The 19,666-nt window shown below is 39.8% G+C and overlaps 1 protein-coding gene across 2 annotated transcripts in view; it reads right to left on the bottom strand.

Annotated features, from left to right (window-relative positions):
* The window catches only part of Tmem243 (transmembrane protein 243), a 52,919-nt gene extending 33,253 nt beyond the window's left edge, over positions 1–19,666 (bottom strand). For both annotated transcript variants that reach the window (XM_048785465.1, XM_015502354.1), the window contains exons 1-3: positions 19,472–19,666; positions 1,373–1,423; positions 166–270 (exon numbers count right to left, since the gene is read on the bottom strand). In XM_048785465.1, the coding sequence (XP_048641422.1) occupies positions 166–270; positions 1,373–1,423; positions 19,472–19,549 (234 nt within the window). In that variant the 5' untranslated portion in view covers positions 19,550–19,666. The remainder of the gene's footprint in view (positions 1–165; positions 271–1,372; positions 1,424–19,471) is intronic.

Below are 19,666 nucleotides of genomic sequence, written 5' to 3'. Positions count from 1 at the left end.
TTAATAATTGGGACTTCTGGCATCTTGATGCAGAAACTAATGAGGACGAGTGGGGAGGTGGTATTAGACAGAACCTTTATATAGACACAGGGCTGGGAATCTATTCTAAGGACTGCAACATTAGGCCCTCAAGAATACTTCATTTAAATTCTAAATAGTACTCACAAGTATGCAGGCAGTAATACTACTCAAAGAGATGCAGACAGCAAAAAATATATTCAATGGTTTGGGAGGTAGTTGAGGGAAAACAAAAGCACTGATCAGCGTTACCTGTGTGGAGAGAAATTATATAAAGCCTTAGAATTAATTCTAAGATTTGGTTAGGGGTATAAGTCAGAAGGAGAACACCTGTTTAGCATAATTGAGGCCCTAGATTCAAATATCAGCAACACCAAAAAGGGAGAAAAAAAAAAAGATGACTTATTAAGATCAAATCTAGACAAGGTAACGATACTAGAAGAAGCTTCACATTATAAAATTATTTCTACCCATCATGTTTGATTTCTGGAATGTCAATACAATATTTTATAAAGTATTTGTATATATGTTCAAATTCTTATAATAATTCCTCCTTTTCTATCCTTTCCTTGCTTATGAAAGGAGATGAAAGATCAGTAAAGCTAGCTAATCTCTATTAGAAATCATTTAAACCCTATTCCCAGAACTAATGACTGTACTGGTAAAAATGCTGACATTCTTAATCTGAATACTCCTACCAAAAATGAAGAATATAATCAAAGCTGGTTTTACTTTCACTATGAAAAATACTAAAAGGTGGGTTCCTAAAACCCATTTCTGCCTCTATCATAGGTACATAGAACATTATACCCATTCTTTTTATTAAGAAGTCATGAAAAAAACACTTAAGGTTAATAAGTGAAAATATACCTAAAAATATCACTATCAAACTATAAAAATATACCTTTATTTTATTTTATTATATAGTACCCTAGTTTTATTATACAAAGTGGAAAATCACTATATTATATGCTAACCAAATCTTTTTAAACTTAACCAGTGATAATTAAGATATTAACAGAAGTAGGGAGTTACCATGGCTTACATCTGAATGAAGTTGATGGTAGCCACTGACATTTTTACAAACTTACTAGGCAAGGAACCACTGGCAAATTCATTTGATTTGTACTATTTCTTGTATTCAACTGGGGAATTGAGGATGAAAATCAAATTAGTTGCATCAGTTGCCAATTGCAGTTTTGTAGTAAAGTTGAAAGCATGAACACTTAACATACTCATGTATTAGCTCTGAAAGTTGTTTTGTTGTTGTTGTTTTTTTTTTTTAATTGAACCATAATACTAAAGTTTTCAGAACTTTGAGAGCCTGAATGAGGCACAAAATAAAGATACTTACTAGAATCAATAAGGATGTTAAGCTGCCAACAACTAAATTGATGATTCGGTCCTGAAAGAGAAAAGAGATTATGAGCCATATGACTTGGATTCCCAGCACTCTCACAATGATACATATCAGGCCTTGGGGGTGGTTTAAAATGAAAATACTTCTATATATTTATGCTTGCCTTAAGGCAAGGTGTTCTGAGCCATAGGAATGGAAAAGGTACTTTGGAAAAATCAGGCCAATGAAGGAGGTTTCTTGAAAGTTGAGAAATTTACACTAGAATCTTGAAGAATGCAAAGAACTGAATGGGAAAGGAGGTTTACAAATAATCTTGTGCTGTTGGAAATAGTATAGGGAGGACAGAGTGCTAGAATTGTCAGGCCAGAGCTAGATTTTGTAGATGAGATATCTGAGTATGGGGTTTTTTGTTTTGTTTTGTTTTGTTTTGTACTGGGGATTGAACCTAGGACCACTTGAGACAGGTCTGGTTAAATGCCGAGGCTGCCTTGAACTTGTGATCCTCCTGCCACTGAGCTTATAGGCGTGTGCCACTGTGCCTAGCTTCCATTGAGTTTTCTTGTCTTTTTCAAACCCAACTTGTGATCCAATTCTAATCCTAATCCAATCCTAATGAATTTACAGGTTAGCCAACCCAATTTGTCCTCCTGTCAGATGTGGAATACCTATAAAAAACATAATATTGTATAATATCATTCTAGATTATGATTTGCAGTCTGTTTTAATGCACCTGTGTCAGTTTCATTGACACAGTCACAGAATTGAAAACTTTATCTGAGCAGGGAACATAATATGCAATGTGAGCAGCCAATAAACACCTCAGATGGGAAGGATCACACAGCAGCAAACTGAACCCTCATTTCCAAGTTGTCTGCTTTTAAAGATAAGAATCCAAAGAAGTTAGAGAGTCCAGCAGGCAAAGCTGAAAGGGGAAGTATATGTAAGAAACATGTACTGGTTGTGCCTGATCTAACCAAGGACCAACCACAACATGGCCACTGCAATTTGAAGGTTACCAGACAAAACTAATTCCATCCATAGCCTCATTATTCAGACAGATCCCACCTGGAGTCTGAAATTATGACCCTCTGTTAAGGATAGATCTAGGGCAATTCACTTATTACTACATAAGGTATATGTATATGAATGAATGTGTTTAATAAAAAATGTGTATTAAGATTAAATACATGAACCCCACTGCTTCTGCCTTGTGAAAAAGGTTCAACTACATTTTCTTCATGTTTATTCCAAGAATCTGCTCTCATCTCTACAAAAGCTAAGGAGTTGCAAAAGTTTACAAAGTCTGCTGTTTCACCAGTAGAAGCCAGGGAACAGGTTCAGGTAAGAGGTAGCTAAGAAGAGGAATCACTGATTTTCAAATGTTACAGCAACTTGTCTATCAGGATCAAAACAAGGGGAAAAATAATGGTGAAAGGGACGGTAACTATCTTAACTTTCACATGTCTTCTCAAAAATTTTGGAATGAAATGGTAATGTCTATTTTATAGGTGACAAAACAGGTTCATCAAAATTTATATCTTGCCCAGGGTCTCATATTACAAATAGTAATGGAAATAAAATTCAATGTCAGGCCTGCTTTCCCCCAACAGAGAAGATCCCATTTATACTCTGCTGGATGAGCAACTACTGGTCTAGACAAAAGAAGTCAAATGGCAGATGACATCTCAAAGCCTATTAGTAAAGCATCCTGGTAGCCTATTAAGAATGAAGATTTCTGCATATGTGGGTCTTTTTTTCAAGATTATTGATTAACCATATAAGCATGTTTTAAACATTCTTATGAAAATGTATTTAAGTTAACATTTTCCTGCCTGCCTTTTACACAGCCACTGAAGAGAACTGCAAGTAATTTTCATGAATATCAGTTATTATACTGATGTAATGGTAGTGGTTCCTTGGGGCTCCCAAGATGAAGGGAACTACTTAGACATGGTAGAAGGGTTTCTCACAAAATGTTCTTATTCCAAGCAAAAGCCTATTAACATATCCATGAACCCAGGTCAAACTTTGGGAGATATCCCATTTCTAATGCTATCTTCTAAACTCTCCCTACTGCAAGTGTGGTATATGGACCAGCAGCACTGACCTCACTGAGAGCCTGTTACAAGTACAAAATCTTGGACCTTGCCCCAGACCTAATGAATCAGAATCTACAGTTTAATGAGATCTAGTAATATGTGTATGCACACTTAAGAAGCATTGTTCAGAGTCTTCAAATGAACTACTTTGAGTGAACTATTATTCAAATCACAGGGTGGAGACCCTTCCTTGGACCAGAGATTATTTTTAATTAGCAAGCTCTTCCAGCTCCTAATTTCCAATGACATTAGAGAATAATTCAAAAGCTAGGTAATTAACATTTCACAGGAGAGTTCTGGGATCAATATATTTCAAATTAGAACTAGAGTTTGTTTATGGACATTTCTATTTCTCCAACTCTATTAATTCTGTTTCTACTACCTGTTATATGGTTTTTAATTTTATTTTTACCCTAGCTCCATCTACCAAAACTGTTCTCCCCTCCCAGAGTTTTAAATCTTGTACTATTACTTAATGCCCTATGTAGGCCAGACAGGAGCAAGATCAGCCTGGATTCTTACCTGCTGAGAGGAAAAAGATAAGGATTTAGAATATCCCTCTCAAAAAACAAAACATTCAACAGAGTTTTCATTAATACTTCATGTACACTGTAATACATGAACATAAAATACATACTCATGTACATATATGTATTATTTTGAGAAGGATTCTATATATTACTTTGTAAGTTATTCATTTAAACATTAGTGTATGCTAGATAAAACCATCTCCACTCTCCAGAAATTTATACTATCCAGAGTTCAGGAGGCCACTAAGGAAAAAGGGAGAAAGGAATCTTGGTAAATCAGGGAGAGACTACCAGAGAAAAGTCAACCAAGGACTAGCAAATCAGAAGGAAAGGTGGTTCACTAAGAGGAATTCCACAAAGATCCAGGGAAGAACAAAAGCACTGCTGTTACCAAAAAAAAAAGGGGGGGGGTGGGGACAAATGGAAATAGATGAGCAAACTTCAGGAGCTGAATAAGAAATGGGAGAGGGCTGGGGATGTGGCTCAAGCGGTAGCACACTCGCCTAACATGCGTGCGGCCCGGGTTCGATCCTCAGCACCACATGAAAACAAAGATGTTGTGTCCGCCGAAAACTAAAAAAAATAAATATTAAAATTCTCTCTTTAAAAAAAAAAAAAAAAAGAAAGAAATGGGAGACAATGTACCCTGAAGAGATCTTCCTGAACCCAAAGGAATCACATCATTGTTTTCCTCCAAAGAAAGGAGAAAAAGATGATAGGCATATGTAAATAGTTTGTATTTGTATTTGAGATGATAGAAAATTACCCTGCAGCAGCTTGGGAGGCTGACACAGAAGAATTGTGAGTTCAAAGCCCACTTCAGCAATGGCAAGACACAGTGAGACCTGTCTCTCAATAAAATACAAAATAGGGCTAGGGATGTGGCTCAGTGCCAAGTGCCCCTAAATTCAATCCCCAGTACTACCCCCACCCCACCCCACCCCGCAATGAAAAGAAAGAAAATTACCCTGTAAAGCAAGTAAGCAACACATTATCTCCATTTATCATTGTGTGACTGCAAAATGCAAGTCTAGTGAGCAGATCACAAGAATTCCTAGACAGAAGATGTGGGCACTGAAATTAAGAATCAAGAGACCAATATTCTCATCCCATTATGCCACTGGCTAGCTGTATGACCTCAAGTGGATCCCCTAACCATCTATCAGATTAGAAAATTAGGCTAAATTATGTCTTGTCCTTTTCAGTTCTAATAATTTACAGTTCCAAAGAGTAGGCCTAGCCTACTTCCTTGGTTATCAAAAAATAGGGAAGCCCTCAATCTTGCCTGGTCAGTCACTGGCCAGCAATTTGATATAAGACAGAATCCCAAACTCATTCCAGAAGCTCAGGTAGTAATGATCACTCAGAGGAAATTGTTGTCAATAACCAAAAGCCAGCATCTGTCTTTAATTTTAAGGATACAACTCTAGTATTCTAGAGTTTAGAATGCTATAAATACCTTGTTCAACCTTCCATTTCCATGGCAATTCATGTTTTGCCTAGTCCCAAAACGGATTTGAAGGGCATGTGCTAAATATAAGAAAACCCTAACCCATTTAAGCAACAATAAAAAGATGAGGCCAAAATTTCTAAAGAGGTTTGGAGAATGTAAAAAAGGAATAAAAATTATCTGTGGTCAACAGTGGTCCAAAAATATTAAATGGGAAATTTCAGATCTAAATAATTTGTTAAGTTTTAAATTGTACATCATTCTGAGTAGCATGATGAAATCTCAACACTGTCCAGCCCTGTCCTGGGAAGACCTGTATCATCCCTTTGTCCACCATATCCACAGTTAGTCACCTTAGTCACTTAGTCGCCATCTCAGTTATCAGATTGTTGCAGCAATGCAGTATTTGTATTAAAGCAACCCTTATTTTACCTAATAATGATCCCAAAGTACAAGAGTAGTGATGCTAGCAATTCAGATGTGCCAAAGAGAAGCCATAAAGTGTTTCCTTTAAGTGAAAATGTGAAAGTTCCTTACTTGATGGAAAAACTGTATGCTGAAGTTGCTCAGATCTACAGTAAGAAAGAATCTGTTACCTGAAATTATGAAGAAGGAAATTAAGGCTAGTTTTGCTGTTATATCTCAGACAGTAAAAGTCACAGTGCAAGATAAATGTTTAAAATGGAAAAGATGCTAAATTAATAGGTTCACGATTTCCAGCATCTCCTATGGATAAAGGAGGATACTGTACTAAGATTCCTGGCAGCAAGGTGGGAAATTCAATGGGGTTTTAAATTCTAGCTAATAAAAGTAACTATGTTAGATCACTAGAGGAGGCAAACTTCTGGCTCTGAAAAGAATTTGTTGTATAAGTCTGTATAAAAATACAGGGATGCAGGAAACAGGTATTTTGTATAGTTGTTTCTTACACTGGTCCGCAAGAAAGGCTGTGTCAGTTCTGTCACAAGAGAATGTGTCCACTATGCTATAAGATGGGCATGCAACAGCACAGCAGAAGCTGTGGCCAGGTCTTGCAACCCAAGGTCATGCTTTTGCCAGCCACAGAGGCCCAACACCCTCACAGGTGCTTCTAAGAATAGGCTCTTTTGATTCCAAGGAAATATCAATAGAAAACCATGAGAATCTCTGGGGTCCAGGTTCTCTTAGCCTAAGTACAAGGCCAGTCAATTACTTTCTGATAGAATAGGACCAAGGCATCACAGCTCTGAACTCCAGCAAGGCATACATCCAGCTGGAGGCCACATCCTTCGACAATGCTCAATCCTTGTAGGAAGGAACAAAGCAAAACTGAAGGCTGCTGCAGAAAAGAAAAATCCTAGATGAACAATGCCACTAACACATTTCCTTCCATTCTCTTGAGGGAGAAGGTGTGGTCAGATAGAGAACTCTGTTTTTGGCGTTCAAATTTTCTGTGTAGCTCCATAAAAGTCCTCCTTGGTATCACAGCCCTATCTAGAGCCACATCCCTCCCCAGGTGCTCTCACTCCTACCTAGGTCATCTCCCAAATGTCTTCCATCCACATCACCTCTAACACCTGTTCCAAGTAAGCAAACTGCATCATGGACTACTCAGAGTTCTCCCATGCCCTGACTTTCCCCTCCTGCCCATCTCTAAATGTTCTCCCCCAGAAACCCATGCTCCTAAGGACTTTTCCTAGGACTCATTGAGCCAGGAAGTACTGGAAAGACAGGGCATTTCCAGTTCCCAAAGCCAGCCTCAGCAATTTCAGTAATATCCTCCACTTCTAAAATGTATGGCTCTGGGCATTCTCATACCAACTTTTTCCTTTCCTCTTCTCAGTTACCTCAATTTCAGCATTTGTTATCCCTCTTCCTCCAATCTTCTATTCTTCCCTCACTCCTCTACTGCCCCCCATTCTGGCCTTCGCCCACATTCACTGACTAGAATATTCCCAATCTGCTACATCAAAGCTCTGATTTGAGGGCCTCCTAAACAATCTCTGACCATGATGCAGCAATTTCAGCAAGGCACAGAAGACTCCTCGGTGGATATATTCATCTGCTGTAATGACTTTCTTTGAAGATCCAGCCCCAAGTCACCTACAAGCCCCCAATCATTTCTGGGCAATGTTTCTAAGCCTTGTTCTGATTATTTTTAAACTGTCCTAACCATAAATGCTACTTTACTTGTCTGTCTTCTCTACAAACAAGGTCTGGAAGAGTCAAGACCATGTCTTCCTTTTTCACTCTCATTCTGGGGGTCACTGCATATGGCAGAAGTTCAGCCCTGATGCTGCTCTTTCTAAGCTTGCACCCTGACAACAAGCTCATATCCACCTAGAAGAAGGAGAGCCTTATTCTAATTCAAAGCCAAGCCACATGCCTACAGAGGCTGCAACTACCTCGAGTGGAAATACCTTCTGATTGGACAAAGATGCCACTGTACCCATCTGCTAGCCACAATGTCCAACACATTTCATATGATCAAATACTAGTTAAAGGAACAAACTAACTGGGAGAGTTCATATGGATAGATCCATGCTTTCTATCCTTAGTTGGGCCTTCATATGTCTCCACGGCCTTTTGAGTTGTCAGCCTCTGACTCTTCAGAAAGTGGTTTGAAGCTCCACCTCTCCTCCATCTCCCCATTCCACTCCTGATGTCTCAAGACAGTAGACATTCCTTCAAAACAAGACACCAAGAAAGAAAGGAGGCCACCAGGCATGGTAGTGCATTCCTGTAATCCCAGCAACTGGGAAGACTGGAGGCAAGGGGATTGTGAATTCAAGGCCAGACTCAGAAACTTAGTGAGGCTCTAAGCAACTCAGCAAAACCTGTCTTAAAATAAAAGATAAAAAAGGGCTAGGGATGTAGTTCAGTGGTTAAGCACCCCCTGAGTTCAATCCCTAGTACAAAAAAAAGAAAAGAAAAGCAATTAGGGCTGGGGATGTGGCTCAAGCGGTAGCGTGCTCGCCTGGCATGCATGCAGCCCAGGTTGGATCCTCAGCACCACATACAAACAAAGATGTTGTGTCCACCGAGAACTAAAAAATAAATATTTTTAAAAAAATTCTCTCTCTCTCTCACTCTCTTTTATAAAAGAAAAGCAATGAGAGGAAGCCCTTCCTCATCAATGTCCATCCTTCCAGCCTAAAAAGAATCCAAAAGTGACCTGCTTCTTCCCATACCCTTGCTCAGTTCACCAATTCCATTCTTACCTCCATTGAATCTCTCCTACATGGAGGCCATCTCTGACCCAAAAATCTCAAGTCCCTCCAACGTCAGAAGGGCCTTCCATCTATCATGTTTCCCTCTTAGATGTTAAGCATTCATTTTCTTTCTACTTGCTAAGCAGTAAGAAGAAAATAAAACAGGGTAGATGAAGGTAGAGATGGGGAGCTATATAAAAAAGGGAGATGAAGCTGGATGCAGTGATATACACTCATAATCCCATTCATGAAGTATTCTGAGGCAGGAGGATCCCAGGTTTGAGGCCAGCCTTGGCAACTTAGCAAGATCGTATCTCAAAATTTAAAAAATAAGCCAGGTACTAATGGAAGAAAAAGTAGGCCCAAATCTCCATCACGTCAGATTAGGCCCCAACTTTCTTAATAAGATTCCTGTAGAACAAGAATGAAAACCAAGAATCAATAAATGGGATGGATTCAAACTGAAAAACTTCTTCTCAGCAAAAGAAACAAACAGTGAGGTGAATACAGAGCCTACAGAATGGGAGCAAATCTTTACCACAAGCACATCAGACAGAGCACTAATCTCTAGGATATATAAAGCACTCAAAAAGCTAAACACCAAAAAAACAAATAACCCAATCAATAAATGGGCCAAGGACCTGAAGAGACACTTCTCAGAAGATGATGTATAATCAATCAACAAATACATGAAAAAATGTTCATCATTTCTAGCAATTAGAGAAATGCAAATCAAAACTCTAAGATTTCATCTCACTCCAGTCAGAATGGCAGCTATCAAGAATACAAACAATAATAAGTGTTGGGGCTGGGGATGTGGCTCAAGCGGTAGCGCGCTTGCCTGGCATGCGTGCGGCCCGGGTTCGATCCTCAGCACCACATACAGACAAAGATGTTGTGTCCGCCGAAAATTAAAAAATAAATATTAAAAAAAAAAAAAAAAGTGTTGACGAGGATGTGGGGAAAAAGGCACACTCACACATTGCTGGTGGGACTGCAAATTGGTGCAGCCAATCTGGAAAGCAGTATGGAGATTCCTTGGAAAACTGGGAATGGAATCACCATTTGACCCAGCTATCCCACTTCTTGGTTTATACCCAAAGGACTTAAAAAACAGCATATTACAGGGACACAGCCATATCAATGTTTATAGTAGCACAATTCACAATAGCTAAATTATGGAACGAACCTAGATGCCCTTCAGTAGATGAATGGATAAGGAAACTTTGGTGTATGTATATATATATATATATATATATATATATATATATACACACACACACACACACACACACACACACACACACAATGGAATATTACTCAGCATTAAAAGAGAATAAAATTCATGGCATTTTCAGGTAAATGGATGAAGTTGGAGAATATAATGCTAAGTGAAGCAAGCCAATCCCAAAAAACCAAAGGCCGAATGTTTTCTTTGATATGAGGATGCTGACTCCTAATAGTGATGGCAGGGAACATGGGAGGAACAGAGGAACTTTGGATAGGGCAAAGGGGGAGGGAGGGGAAAGGAGGGGGCAAGGGGATAGGAATGATGGTGGAATGAGTTAGATAGACATCCTTACCCTAAGTACATGTTTGAAGACATGAATGGTGTGAAAATACTTTGTGTACAATCAGTGACTTGAAAAATTGTGCTCTATATGTGTAATATGAATTGAATTGCATTCTACCATCATGTATAACAAATTAGAATAAATAAATAATTTAATGTTTAAAAAGATACATTCAATTTTAAAAAATAAATAAGTAAATAAGCTGGGTGTGGTGGTGTATGCCTGTCATCCCAGTAACTGGGGAGGTTGAGGCAGGATGATTGATTGCAAGTTTGAGGCCAGCCTCAGCAAAGTATTGAGGCCCTAAGAAACTCAGTGAGACCCTGTCTTAAAATAAAAAAATAAAAAGGCTTGAGGACATGGCTCAGTGGTTAAGTACCCTATGAGAATGCAATTCCCTGGTACCAAAAAAAAAAAAATTAAAAAAAAAAAATAAAAACACTGGTGTTGTAGCTCAGTGGTAAAGTACCCCTAGGTTCAACCCCAATACCCCCCGACCCCGAAAAATGGGTCAAGTCCTGGGATGTAGATCAGTGTCAGACCATATGCAAGGCCCTGGGTTCAATTCCTAGTAATTGCAAAAAAAATTAAAAGGAATTCTCCCCATGGGGGATATAAAAAATTTGGAACAGGAAATTTGTAGGAAAAAGCCATGAGACATACAAGGATCTAAGAGAAGTGTATCGCAGACAAGCTAGGACAGGNCCCCCCCCCCAAAAAAATGGGGTCAAGTCCTGGGGATGTAGATCAGTGTCAGACCATATGCAAGGCCCTGGGTTCAATTCCTAGTAATTGCAAAAAAATAAAAGGAATTCTCCCTGGGGATATAAAAATTGAACAGGAAATTTGTAGGAAAAAGCCATGAGACATACAAGGATCTAAGAGAAGTGTATCGCAGACAAGCTAGGACAGGAAGTTCAAAGTCCCTGACTGAAGCAGGAATGAGGTTGTCAAATTGTCCTATGCTGTAAATAATGCTGTCCCCTCCAGAATTCTTACTGAATTTAATCCCCAATGTATTTAAGAGCTATGGCCTTTGAGAGGTGATTAAGTCAGAAGAGTTCTGCTTTCATGGGTGGGATTAGCACCCTTATAAAAAAAAAAAAAAAGACTTCAGGTTGAAGGGAGTGCTCTCTTTCATCCATCCCTTCTACCAGGTACAGATAGCATTCCTCCCATCGGAACAAGGGAACAAGGCACCACTTTGCAAGCAGTCCTCACCAGATACCAATCCTGCTGACACCTTGATCTGGGACATACCAGCCTCTACAATGGAGAAAATAAATTTCTGTTTTCTATAAATTACCCAGTGTGTAGTATTTTGTTACAGCAGCACAAATGTACTAAGACAAAAGAACAAAAAGAAAGCCAGGATGACTAAAGTTTATTATGCAACAGAGAAAAACAAAGATTTATTGAATACCTTTCTATCTCCCCCATAGTAGATATGCTCCATGAGAAAAGATATACTACCCAGCACCTAGCCTATTTCCTAGGATGAACTTAATAACTGAATAAAAGCATATATATAGCCAGGAGCAGTGGTGCACTCCTGTGATCCAGCAACTTGAGAGGCTGAGGCAGGAAAGGTCACAAATTCAAGGACCCTGAGCTAACTTATTGAGACCCTGTCAAAATAAAAATAAGGGCTGGGGTGTAGCTCTGTGGCAGAGGCAGATCACCCCTGGGTTTAATCTCCATTATCACAAAGAAAAAAAGAATAATATATGCATTCAAACTCAACAACCTTCCATGTCCAGAGCAGTCCAGGGTCTAACTGCAGCCCGGTCAAGGGTCTAATCACAGACCAGCAAAATTCAAATCTCCAGGAAAACTCAATAGACCATCAATTTCAGAGCCAAGTCTCAGTTTAATTTTTTTTTTATACAATATTGTCTTACACACTCATTCACAATCCTCTGACCATTCCACCCTAACTCTAGGCTCTAATCACAAGGGAAAACTCACATTCCTTCACATCCTACACTTTCCTGCTCCCAGCCCCTTAGACTCAAAGCTGCACCCCATGCTTGGTATTCCCTGTCACCTCCTCCTATCAAAAATCAGTCCTCTGATTTACACCCTTGTAGAACTATTACTTCCATGTTCTCTGGCACATTGTTCATTCTCTGTGAAAGGGCTCCATCCCATTTTATATTCTATACTCACTTATCTTCCATATTCCACACATTCTTCAGGTCTCTGTATTAAATCCCAAAGGGTACGAATTCCAAGATGTACCTAGACTGAAGCATCCAGATCCTTGAGCCACTGATAATTTTGCCTCTGAACTTTTGAATTTCTCAAACTTAAGGATTCTGATATCACAAATAAAAAGTTGATTCTTCAAAAAATTACTTTCCGTGCCAAATCAGAGGAAAAGTTCATGTCAAAAATGTTCTAGAGATGGCCCAGTGAGAATAATATATACATTGGGATGTGAAGTGTGGAAGGGGTTTTCTCTTTTTTTTTTTTTAAATCCAGCTGCAGCAAGAAACAGGAGGCCCTGTCTAAGGTTTAAATTTGGTTCCTCCAGAGCTGTATGGCTTTTCCCAAACAGGAACTTCCCTTAGAGAGTCACCAAAGACAACCAGAGGGACTGTATCTGCATGTGTGAAGATCAAAGACATCTTCCCTTACAGGCTAATTCCAGGGCATAGTGAATTCTGCTCATTGGTACAACTATTCTGAGACTTGCCAAAGAATACTGAACTTTGAACATTGCCCAAAGCAAAGATGCATGAGAAAGGGTTTACAAGAATGCAGGCACACCCACCTTTTACAACTCCCTCCCTCTGAACTTTCTCAAACACAGGACCTTCACTGCTATATCTGGACCTGAATACCAATTTTCCCCTCATTTATATCTACTATATCCCCTTATTTCACAGATTCATATTTAAAAAAAATTTTTTTAGTCGTAGTTGGACGCAATACCTTTATTTTATTCATTTATTTTTATGTGGTGCTGAGGATGGAACCCAGCGCCTCGCAAGTGCTAGGCAAGTGCTCTGCCACTGAGCCCCAGCCCCAGCCCCAGATTCACATTTTGAAACCTCTTTCAGTTGTAGATATTTTTGTATATTTATTCTTCCAGATTCTCCTCACAGAAATACACATGTTTACTTTAAGTATCATATTTATGGAAATCAGATCAGAGTAAAAACAGAACAAACCTACCCAACATGTTTACAGGGAAACTGATCCCTAGAGTTGGTACCCTCAGGAAGCACCCTAATTTGATGTTCTCTGAGCTTCAGAATGGGAGGCAGAGCACAAAGACTGAGGTGGGAGCCTGACAGACCGGACTTACTCTCGTGACTACCTGCCAGTGGCCTTGGGTAAGTCACTTAACTTTTAAGTCTTTTAGTTTCTATTTTTATACAATGGTCTAACATCCAGGGTTGCTTTAAAGATTAGGAAATAAAACATTTGAAGCCCCTGCAACAGAGCACTATCATCTACTGAACAGTAAAGCTAATTTGGTATTAGTATTATTTTTATCATGTCTAATGGGGAGTATTACATTGGGCCCCTAGTGGGAGCTGAGCTGACCCCATACCCTGGCCCCAATTTCTAGAGCAGCCCCAATTTTAATATATTCCATCACTCCCAGAGGGACATTCAGGTTTGTCATTTGGCAGCCCAGAAAATGTAATAGTTTTATCTATACAATTCGTAACTGACCATAAGGAAAAAATGACACAATTCAGTAGACCCAGCCAATTATCACAGACCAGCAAAATTCAAATCTTCAAAAAGGAAAACTTAGTAGACCACCAACTTCAGAGCCAAGTTTCAGTTTAATTTTTTTTTATACAATATTGTCTTACACACTCATTCACTATTACCCTCTTTGCTATACATATATAGCTCAGCAGGAAAAGGAGAGACAGTGATGATTTTAATTGTATGAGTACTTGAAATGCCCCTTCCTGTTTTGATAGCCAGTATACTTAGGTTTCTGAACATCAGCCTTTGTCTTCTGTTGCTTTAGAACATCCAAAGAATGCAGGTTACTTTTTGATGATGCTAACCAATTTCTCCTGAACCAATTATTTAGCACAAGAAATTAAAAGTGATTTGGCAGGCTGGATGAAAGAAGGCAACTGTTTCCAGTCTCTTAGGTGACTAGCTCTCCTCGGAAGAAGAGAAGAGCTAGAAGCTCTGTCAAGAGAGAAGCTAGAAGTCTGCACTGCTTGAAGGATAGCCTTGGGGGCCCTGGGCAGGGAGGGGACTGGCAAGCACATATACAGCAATTGTTTGACTAGTTCTACAGTTCATGAGAAGACTTTTGTTTTTTTCCATTTTTATTCACTTGCTTACTTATTGGAGAAAGGGGGAATGCAGGAAAAGGTTTTTGCTCTGAGCCTCAAGGTCTACTAGATTGCACCTTTGTAAAGTTCTTCCCTTCCTGGTGTTATCTTCTGGGAAGTTCTGCTGATATACCTCCTCACAAAGTCACTTACTTCACACATCACATCTAAGAAGGGATAATGGGACTAGAACTGTTACCACCCTTGTTGGATGATCAATCACTTATTTTGTGATCAGTGAACATCAAAAGAACAGGCTGGTCTAGAAACTGGTTTAACTACATCCAACAGGGGGTATTCTTTCTTTTCCCATTTACACTAGCTAGGAAAATTTTGCATTCTCTCTCAAACAGAACCACTCTCACCTTCCCTCCTAGGTTCACTAATCTGGATTGGCTGAAACTGATTTCGTATGTGTTGGCAGCCAATTCCAGAAATGAAGACTGAGTCTCACAAACCCTGAGAATAACTTAATGCCCTTCTCTTACATGGACAGAAGGGGGCCACTGCCCCAAGTGTGTTGTCTTAAAGCAAACTTAAAGACAGCTATGGACACAAGAGGGAGGAATAGCTCCAGTTCACAATGGGGAGAAGAGAGGATGAAAGAGGAAGGAGATTCTAGAGCAAAAAGTGTTCTACAGAAACTTCTTGTAAATGTTCCTGCAGGGAGAAGCTGTGCTGAAGCCAAAAAGATCATACCATCAAAATATCTGAGAACTACTAACAATTCATCCTGGCCAACTAGAGTTACAGTGGAAATTAGCATATTAAAGCTTCTCAAAATCCCACAGAGAAGAAAAACATTTCACAAACATAGCTACAGGACCAGCATAACTAGTAATTCACTTGCTTTTTGAATAGAACTATTCAAAATAGTAGTACTAGCCCTATGTGGCTACTTATGAGCATCTGAATTGTGGCTAATTTAAATTTAAATGAGCTATGAATATAAAATACATACTGGATTTCAAAGGGTTAGTACAAAAAAAAGTAAAAATATCTCAATTTTTGTATTGATTATATGTTGAAATAATGAATATATATGGGTTAAATATAGTTATTAAAATCAATTTCATCTGTGTACTTTTTTAAAAGGTTAAATCTAAATTACATATATGGCTACCATTATATTTCTATTGGCTAGTGCTCATTTAGAAAATGCTAAGCTACAACACAGGTTTAGAAAACTTTGGATATTTCTTTTCTTTTTTTCCCACCCCAAGAGATTTATTGTCAGTAGTATGGAGCAAAACGACAAGGCTTTCCCTCTGAGGAGAGCAGCCTGGATATTTCTTATTATCTTGATTTCTTTGCCATATTTGTTTTTCATCTGAAAGAGATGTACTATAGCACAGAACTTAGGAAGTGTTTATACATGAAGAAAGCATCTGGACACATGACCAGGATTTATTGCAATACATAATTCCAAAGATATCAAGGAATGAGGGATGTGTTTCTTACAAAAGATGAACACTTTTCCCTTTTGTCAGTAACTCCTAAGATATTTATTTAACAACAGAAAACTATTTTACTTTGCCTTTCACTCCACAGCTGTTAAGGTCTGTAAACAAGTCTGGATGGCGCCTGGCATTTTGCCAGAAGAAGTGGTTTGTGAGGTGGTGCCAGCGAGCCATTAAGTGTGGAGATTTCTTATTGGTTGACTGCTGTATCTAGTTTATGTTAATTAAGATAAGCTGTGTGGAATGTATAAATACCTCTGTTGTCCTACAATAAACGGCTCCCACTCCTGCTGTATCAATCTACACAAGTTGAACGTCACCCCCCGGCTATTTTGCCCAGCCAGCCGGACTGCGGCGCACAGCTCAATCTGTAAAGCTATTCCTAAACATCATATTGAAGAATGAATAAATTTAGTGTTTCGGTTACTGAAATCACTATGTGCGCTCAGTATAGGTGAAGAAATAAGTCCTTTCAAGGCTTGATGACAAAGGTACTTACTGTTCAAGGCCCACTCTGTTATGTATTTATTGTTCAGTAGTAGATTCCAGTATTTTTCACTATGTAACTTAGAGCAAACCACTTCACCCCTATTACCTAAGGACTGGCAATAGGAACATGAATGCCTACAGTGTTTTGAGAAACATGTGGCTCAGGCTGCATAATTAAGACACTATTTACTCGACTTTCAACTCATAAGATAGTAGGCAAAATACTACCAGAGAACTAGCTGTGCGACTGAACAAATAACCCTCTACAGTTCTACTTCCTTAGTTGTACAATAGAAATAACATCTATCTTATGAGAAGGAATCTGATGAAAACAAAAGGAAAGCTGAATGCCCAGTGTGTTACTTAGCACTGAGAAAACACAAACTCCTCTCCAGACTCTGCTCTTTGGTCTCAGTCTCCACTACCCTAAAGTTAATAGCTGCACCAAAACTGACAGGCTATATATTGTAAGTTGTTATAGCAAGAAAGATTTTTTTTTAATATATATTTTTAATTTTAGGTGAACATAAAACCTTTATTTTAGTTTTTGTGTGGTGCCGAGGATCAAAACCAGTGCCTCATGCGTGCTAGGCGAGCGCTCTACCACTGAGTCACAACCCCAGCCCATAAGCAAGAAAGATTTCTAAAAGCTCAGAAAAATCTGTCAGACAATTACAGGAAGTGGGCTTTGCAAAACCCTCCTGGATATTCCTCAGAGTAGAGGTTCACTCTTAACAGGTTTCCATTGTAAAGTGGCTATTGTGTCCCATTTCCTGGCACCTAAAAGACAGCAAGCTGGGGATGCCCACATACAAGGGCCAGTGATGGGTTTTTCAGGGTACCCAAGAATCCCCCATTTCCAGCAGTTACTATCCTCCATAGGAATGGCTCCACTGCACTGTGGTTTACCCTTCGAATATTTTTTTTTTAATATGTTGCTGAGAATTGAACTCAGGGCCTCGCACGTACTAGGCAAGCACTCTATAGGTGAGCCACAACCCCAGCCCTTAACCTTTGAATATTGAGGCTCCATTCCTGTGCCTTGCCCACCCAAGGCCCTCAAATAAAATTTTCATTTGACATAAAAAAAGATAGATGTTTCTCCTCCTTTAGATTGGCATCCCAATTTATTAGAAATATATTTTCTTCCACCTCAGACCTGGGATCTCTGCTTTCTCCATTCTGTGGAATTTCTCTATATCCAATGACTGTCAGCCTCACAGAGTAAGCTAAGAGGATCAATTTTGAAAATTGGGAATTATATATTATTTATTCTTAACTTTTTCTTTCAGAGTAGATGATTCTATTTTAATACCCTAAAGTTGCATAAGTAATGCAGGAGATATATATGCTTGGACTAAATAAGTATACAATAAACAAGAGAGATATCTGGAAGAATAAATGTTTTAGATGGATTTCAAATGTATCATAGGCAACAAGAAATTTAGGCATTGGATATTTCAGCCTTGGCTTTTCAGAAAATGTCAATATTTCTCAGTATCTATATTGTTGTTCTGGATTGTTTTGTTATAGGGGTCTCACTACATTCCCCAAGCTGGTCTAGAACTCCTGAGCTTCAGTGATCGTCAGGCCTCAGCCCTCAAGTGGTAGAATTATAGCTGCACACCACCTGCCAGGCTTCTAAGTGTCTATATAAATCTACACATCCATTACCAAGTCATCTACCTCTGTACTACAGGGCCTAATGGGGTTAAAAAAGGTCAGAGATCTGAATCATCCAGACTCCCAATCTATGTGCAAAAGTATATGCAGGAGATAATGAACCCACTTTGGAGGACAGCTGGACAGACTTCCCATATAAAAGCACCAGTTTCTTCTCTGTATCCCTAATGTGTCCCCTCTGTGCCCCTCATGGCCCAGATTCAATCACATTACATTTGTTCACATATTTCCCCCATCTAACTGGGTTCTTTGAAACCCAAGGACCAAGCACATTAACTAATACTCAGTAACATTTGTAGAAGTAGGAACATCTACTGGCCTGGAGCTAACTGTCTGAAATTATGAAAAGCCACAAGGTCCATCTTCCTGGAGATCAAGCTTAAAACGTTTTCTCACTAAAACTGTAAGATGAAGCAAATCCACATGGAGTTTAAAAAATAGTCTTTTAATAGTGGCAGGCTGGCAGCTTCCAAATTCAGGACTGTGTCCCTGAATGCCAAGTATAAAAGTGCCTTATTCTTTGTGGTAGAGGGACCCTGCCAAAGCTAAGATATCCAGGAATCTGGATTCTCCAAGTGCCTTAACTTTTAAGAAGCTGACAGCACTTTACCCAGGGGTCAAAGACCACTAATGCCACTTGTAGATGGGGGTGGGGCCCGCGGGTGAACTGGCTAATATTGCCCAAACTGCTCAGAAAGTTAATGCTGAGTACAGGAAGAGAGCTCTCATCAAATGCTAGCCCAGAACATTACATAACCATAACTAAACTTTTTTGAAAGGTGTTAAACTTAAAAGCCTACCTATGCTTCCTTGGGCCCTGGGACCCTTTGATCACTTCCTGGAACGGAGGCCATCACTAAAAACACCTCTTTTAAGGCCTCTCTCCACAGCAGTACGCCCTTAGGGGCACTACATAAACGGGAATCAGAAGCACCTCTCCTGGGCGCTATCCATGGGCACTTCCAGCGCACACCTGCAGCCTCCAGGAGGTCAGAACTCCGGATGGAGGTGCGGTTGTGCAACCACCACCTCAAACTCCCTCCAGAGAGGGCTCCCGCACTACAGCGAAAGGCTTCCAACAGCCCAGAACTTTCTGAACTTTTCTCCACCCCCAACTTCAAGGCTCTTGGCCAACTCCGTCCAAGAGTAGGGCGAGTGGCAGGGCAAACATCCTGAGAGGGGAGCTGGACTGCAGGACCGGCTCTCCAACTACAAGTGCCTCCGGGGCCACTGAAGGACCGAAGGACAGGGCACACAGAGGCACGTACTCCCCGCCCGGGGACAAGGTCCACCACACTCACCTTGGCCGACGTCTCCCCGAACAGAGGTCTGTTGTCCAGGCCACTGGTGCCGTAGGTCCTAGTAGGAAAGTCCTCCATTTTGGGGCTTCTTCACTCGTCCCGAGCCTCTCAAAAGCCAGCCCGCATGACTCGGTCCACGACTCCAAACGCCTTCTCCTCAGGGCGCACGCATGGCGGCAAGCCCTGGCGTCCGGG

Source organism: Marmota marmota, unplaced genomic scaffold (genome assembly GCF_001458135.2).
Source record: "Marmota marmota marmota unplaced genomic scaffold, marMar, whole genome shotgun sequence".
Classification (NCBI taxonomy): Eukaryota; Metazoa; Chordata; class Mammalia; order Rodentia; family Sciuridae; genus Marmota; species Marmota marmota.
The sequence above is the reverse complement of the archived record's forward strand: the minus strand, read 5'-3'. Positions and strand labels throughout refer to the sequence as shown.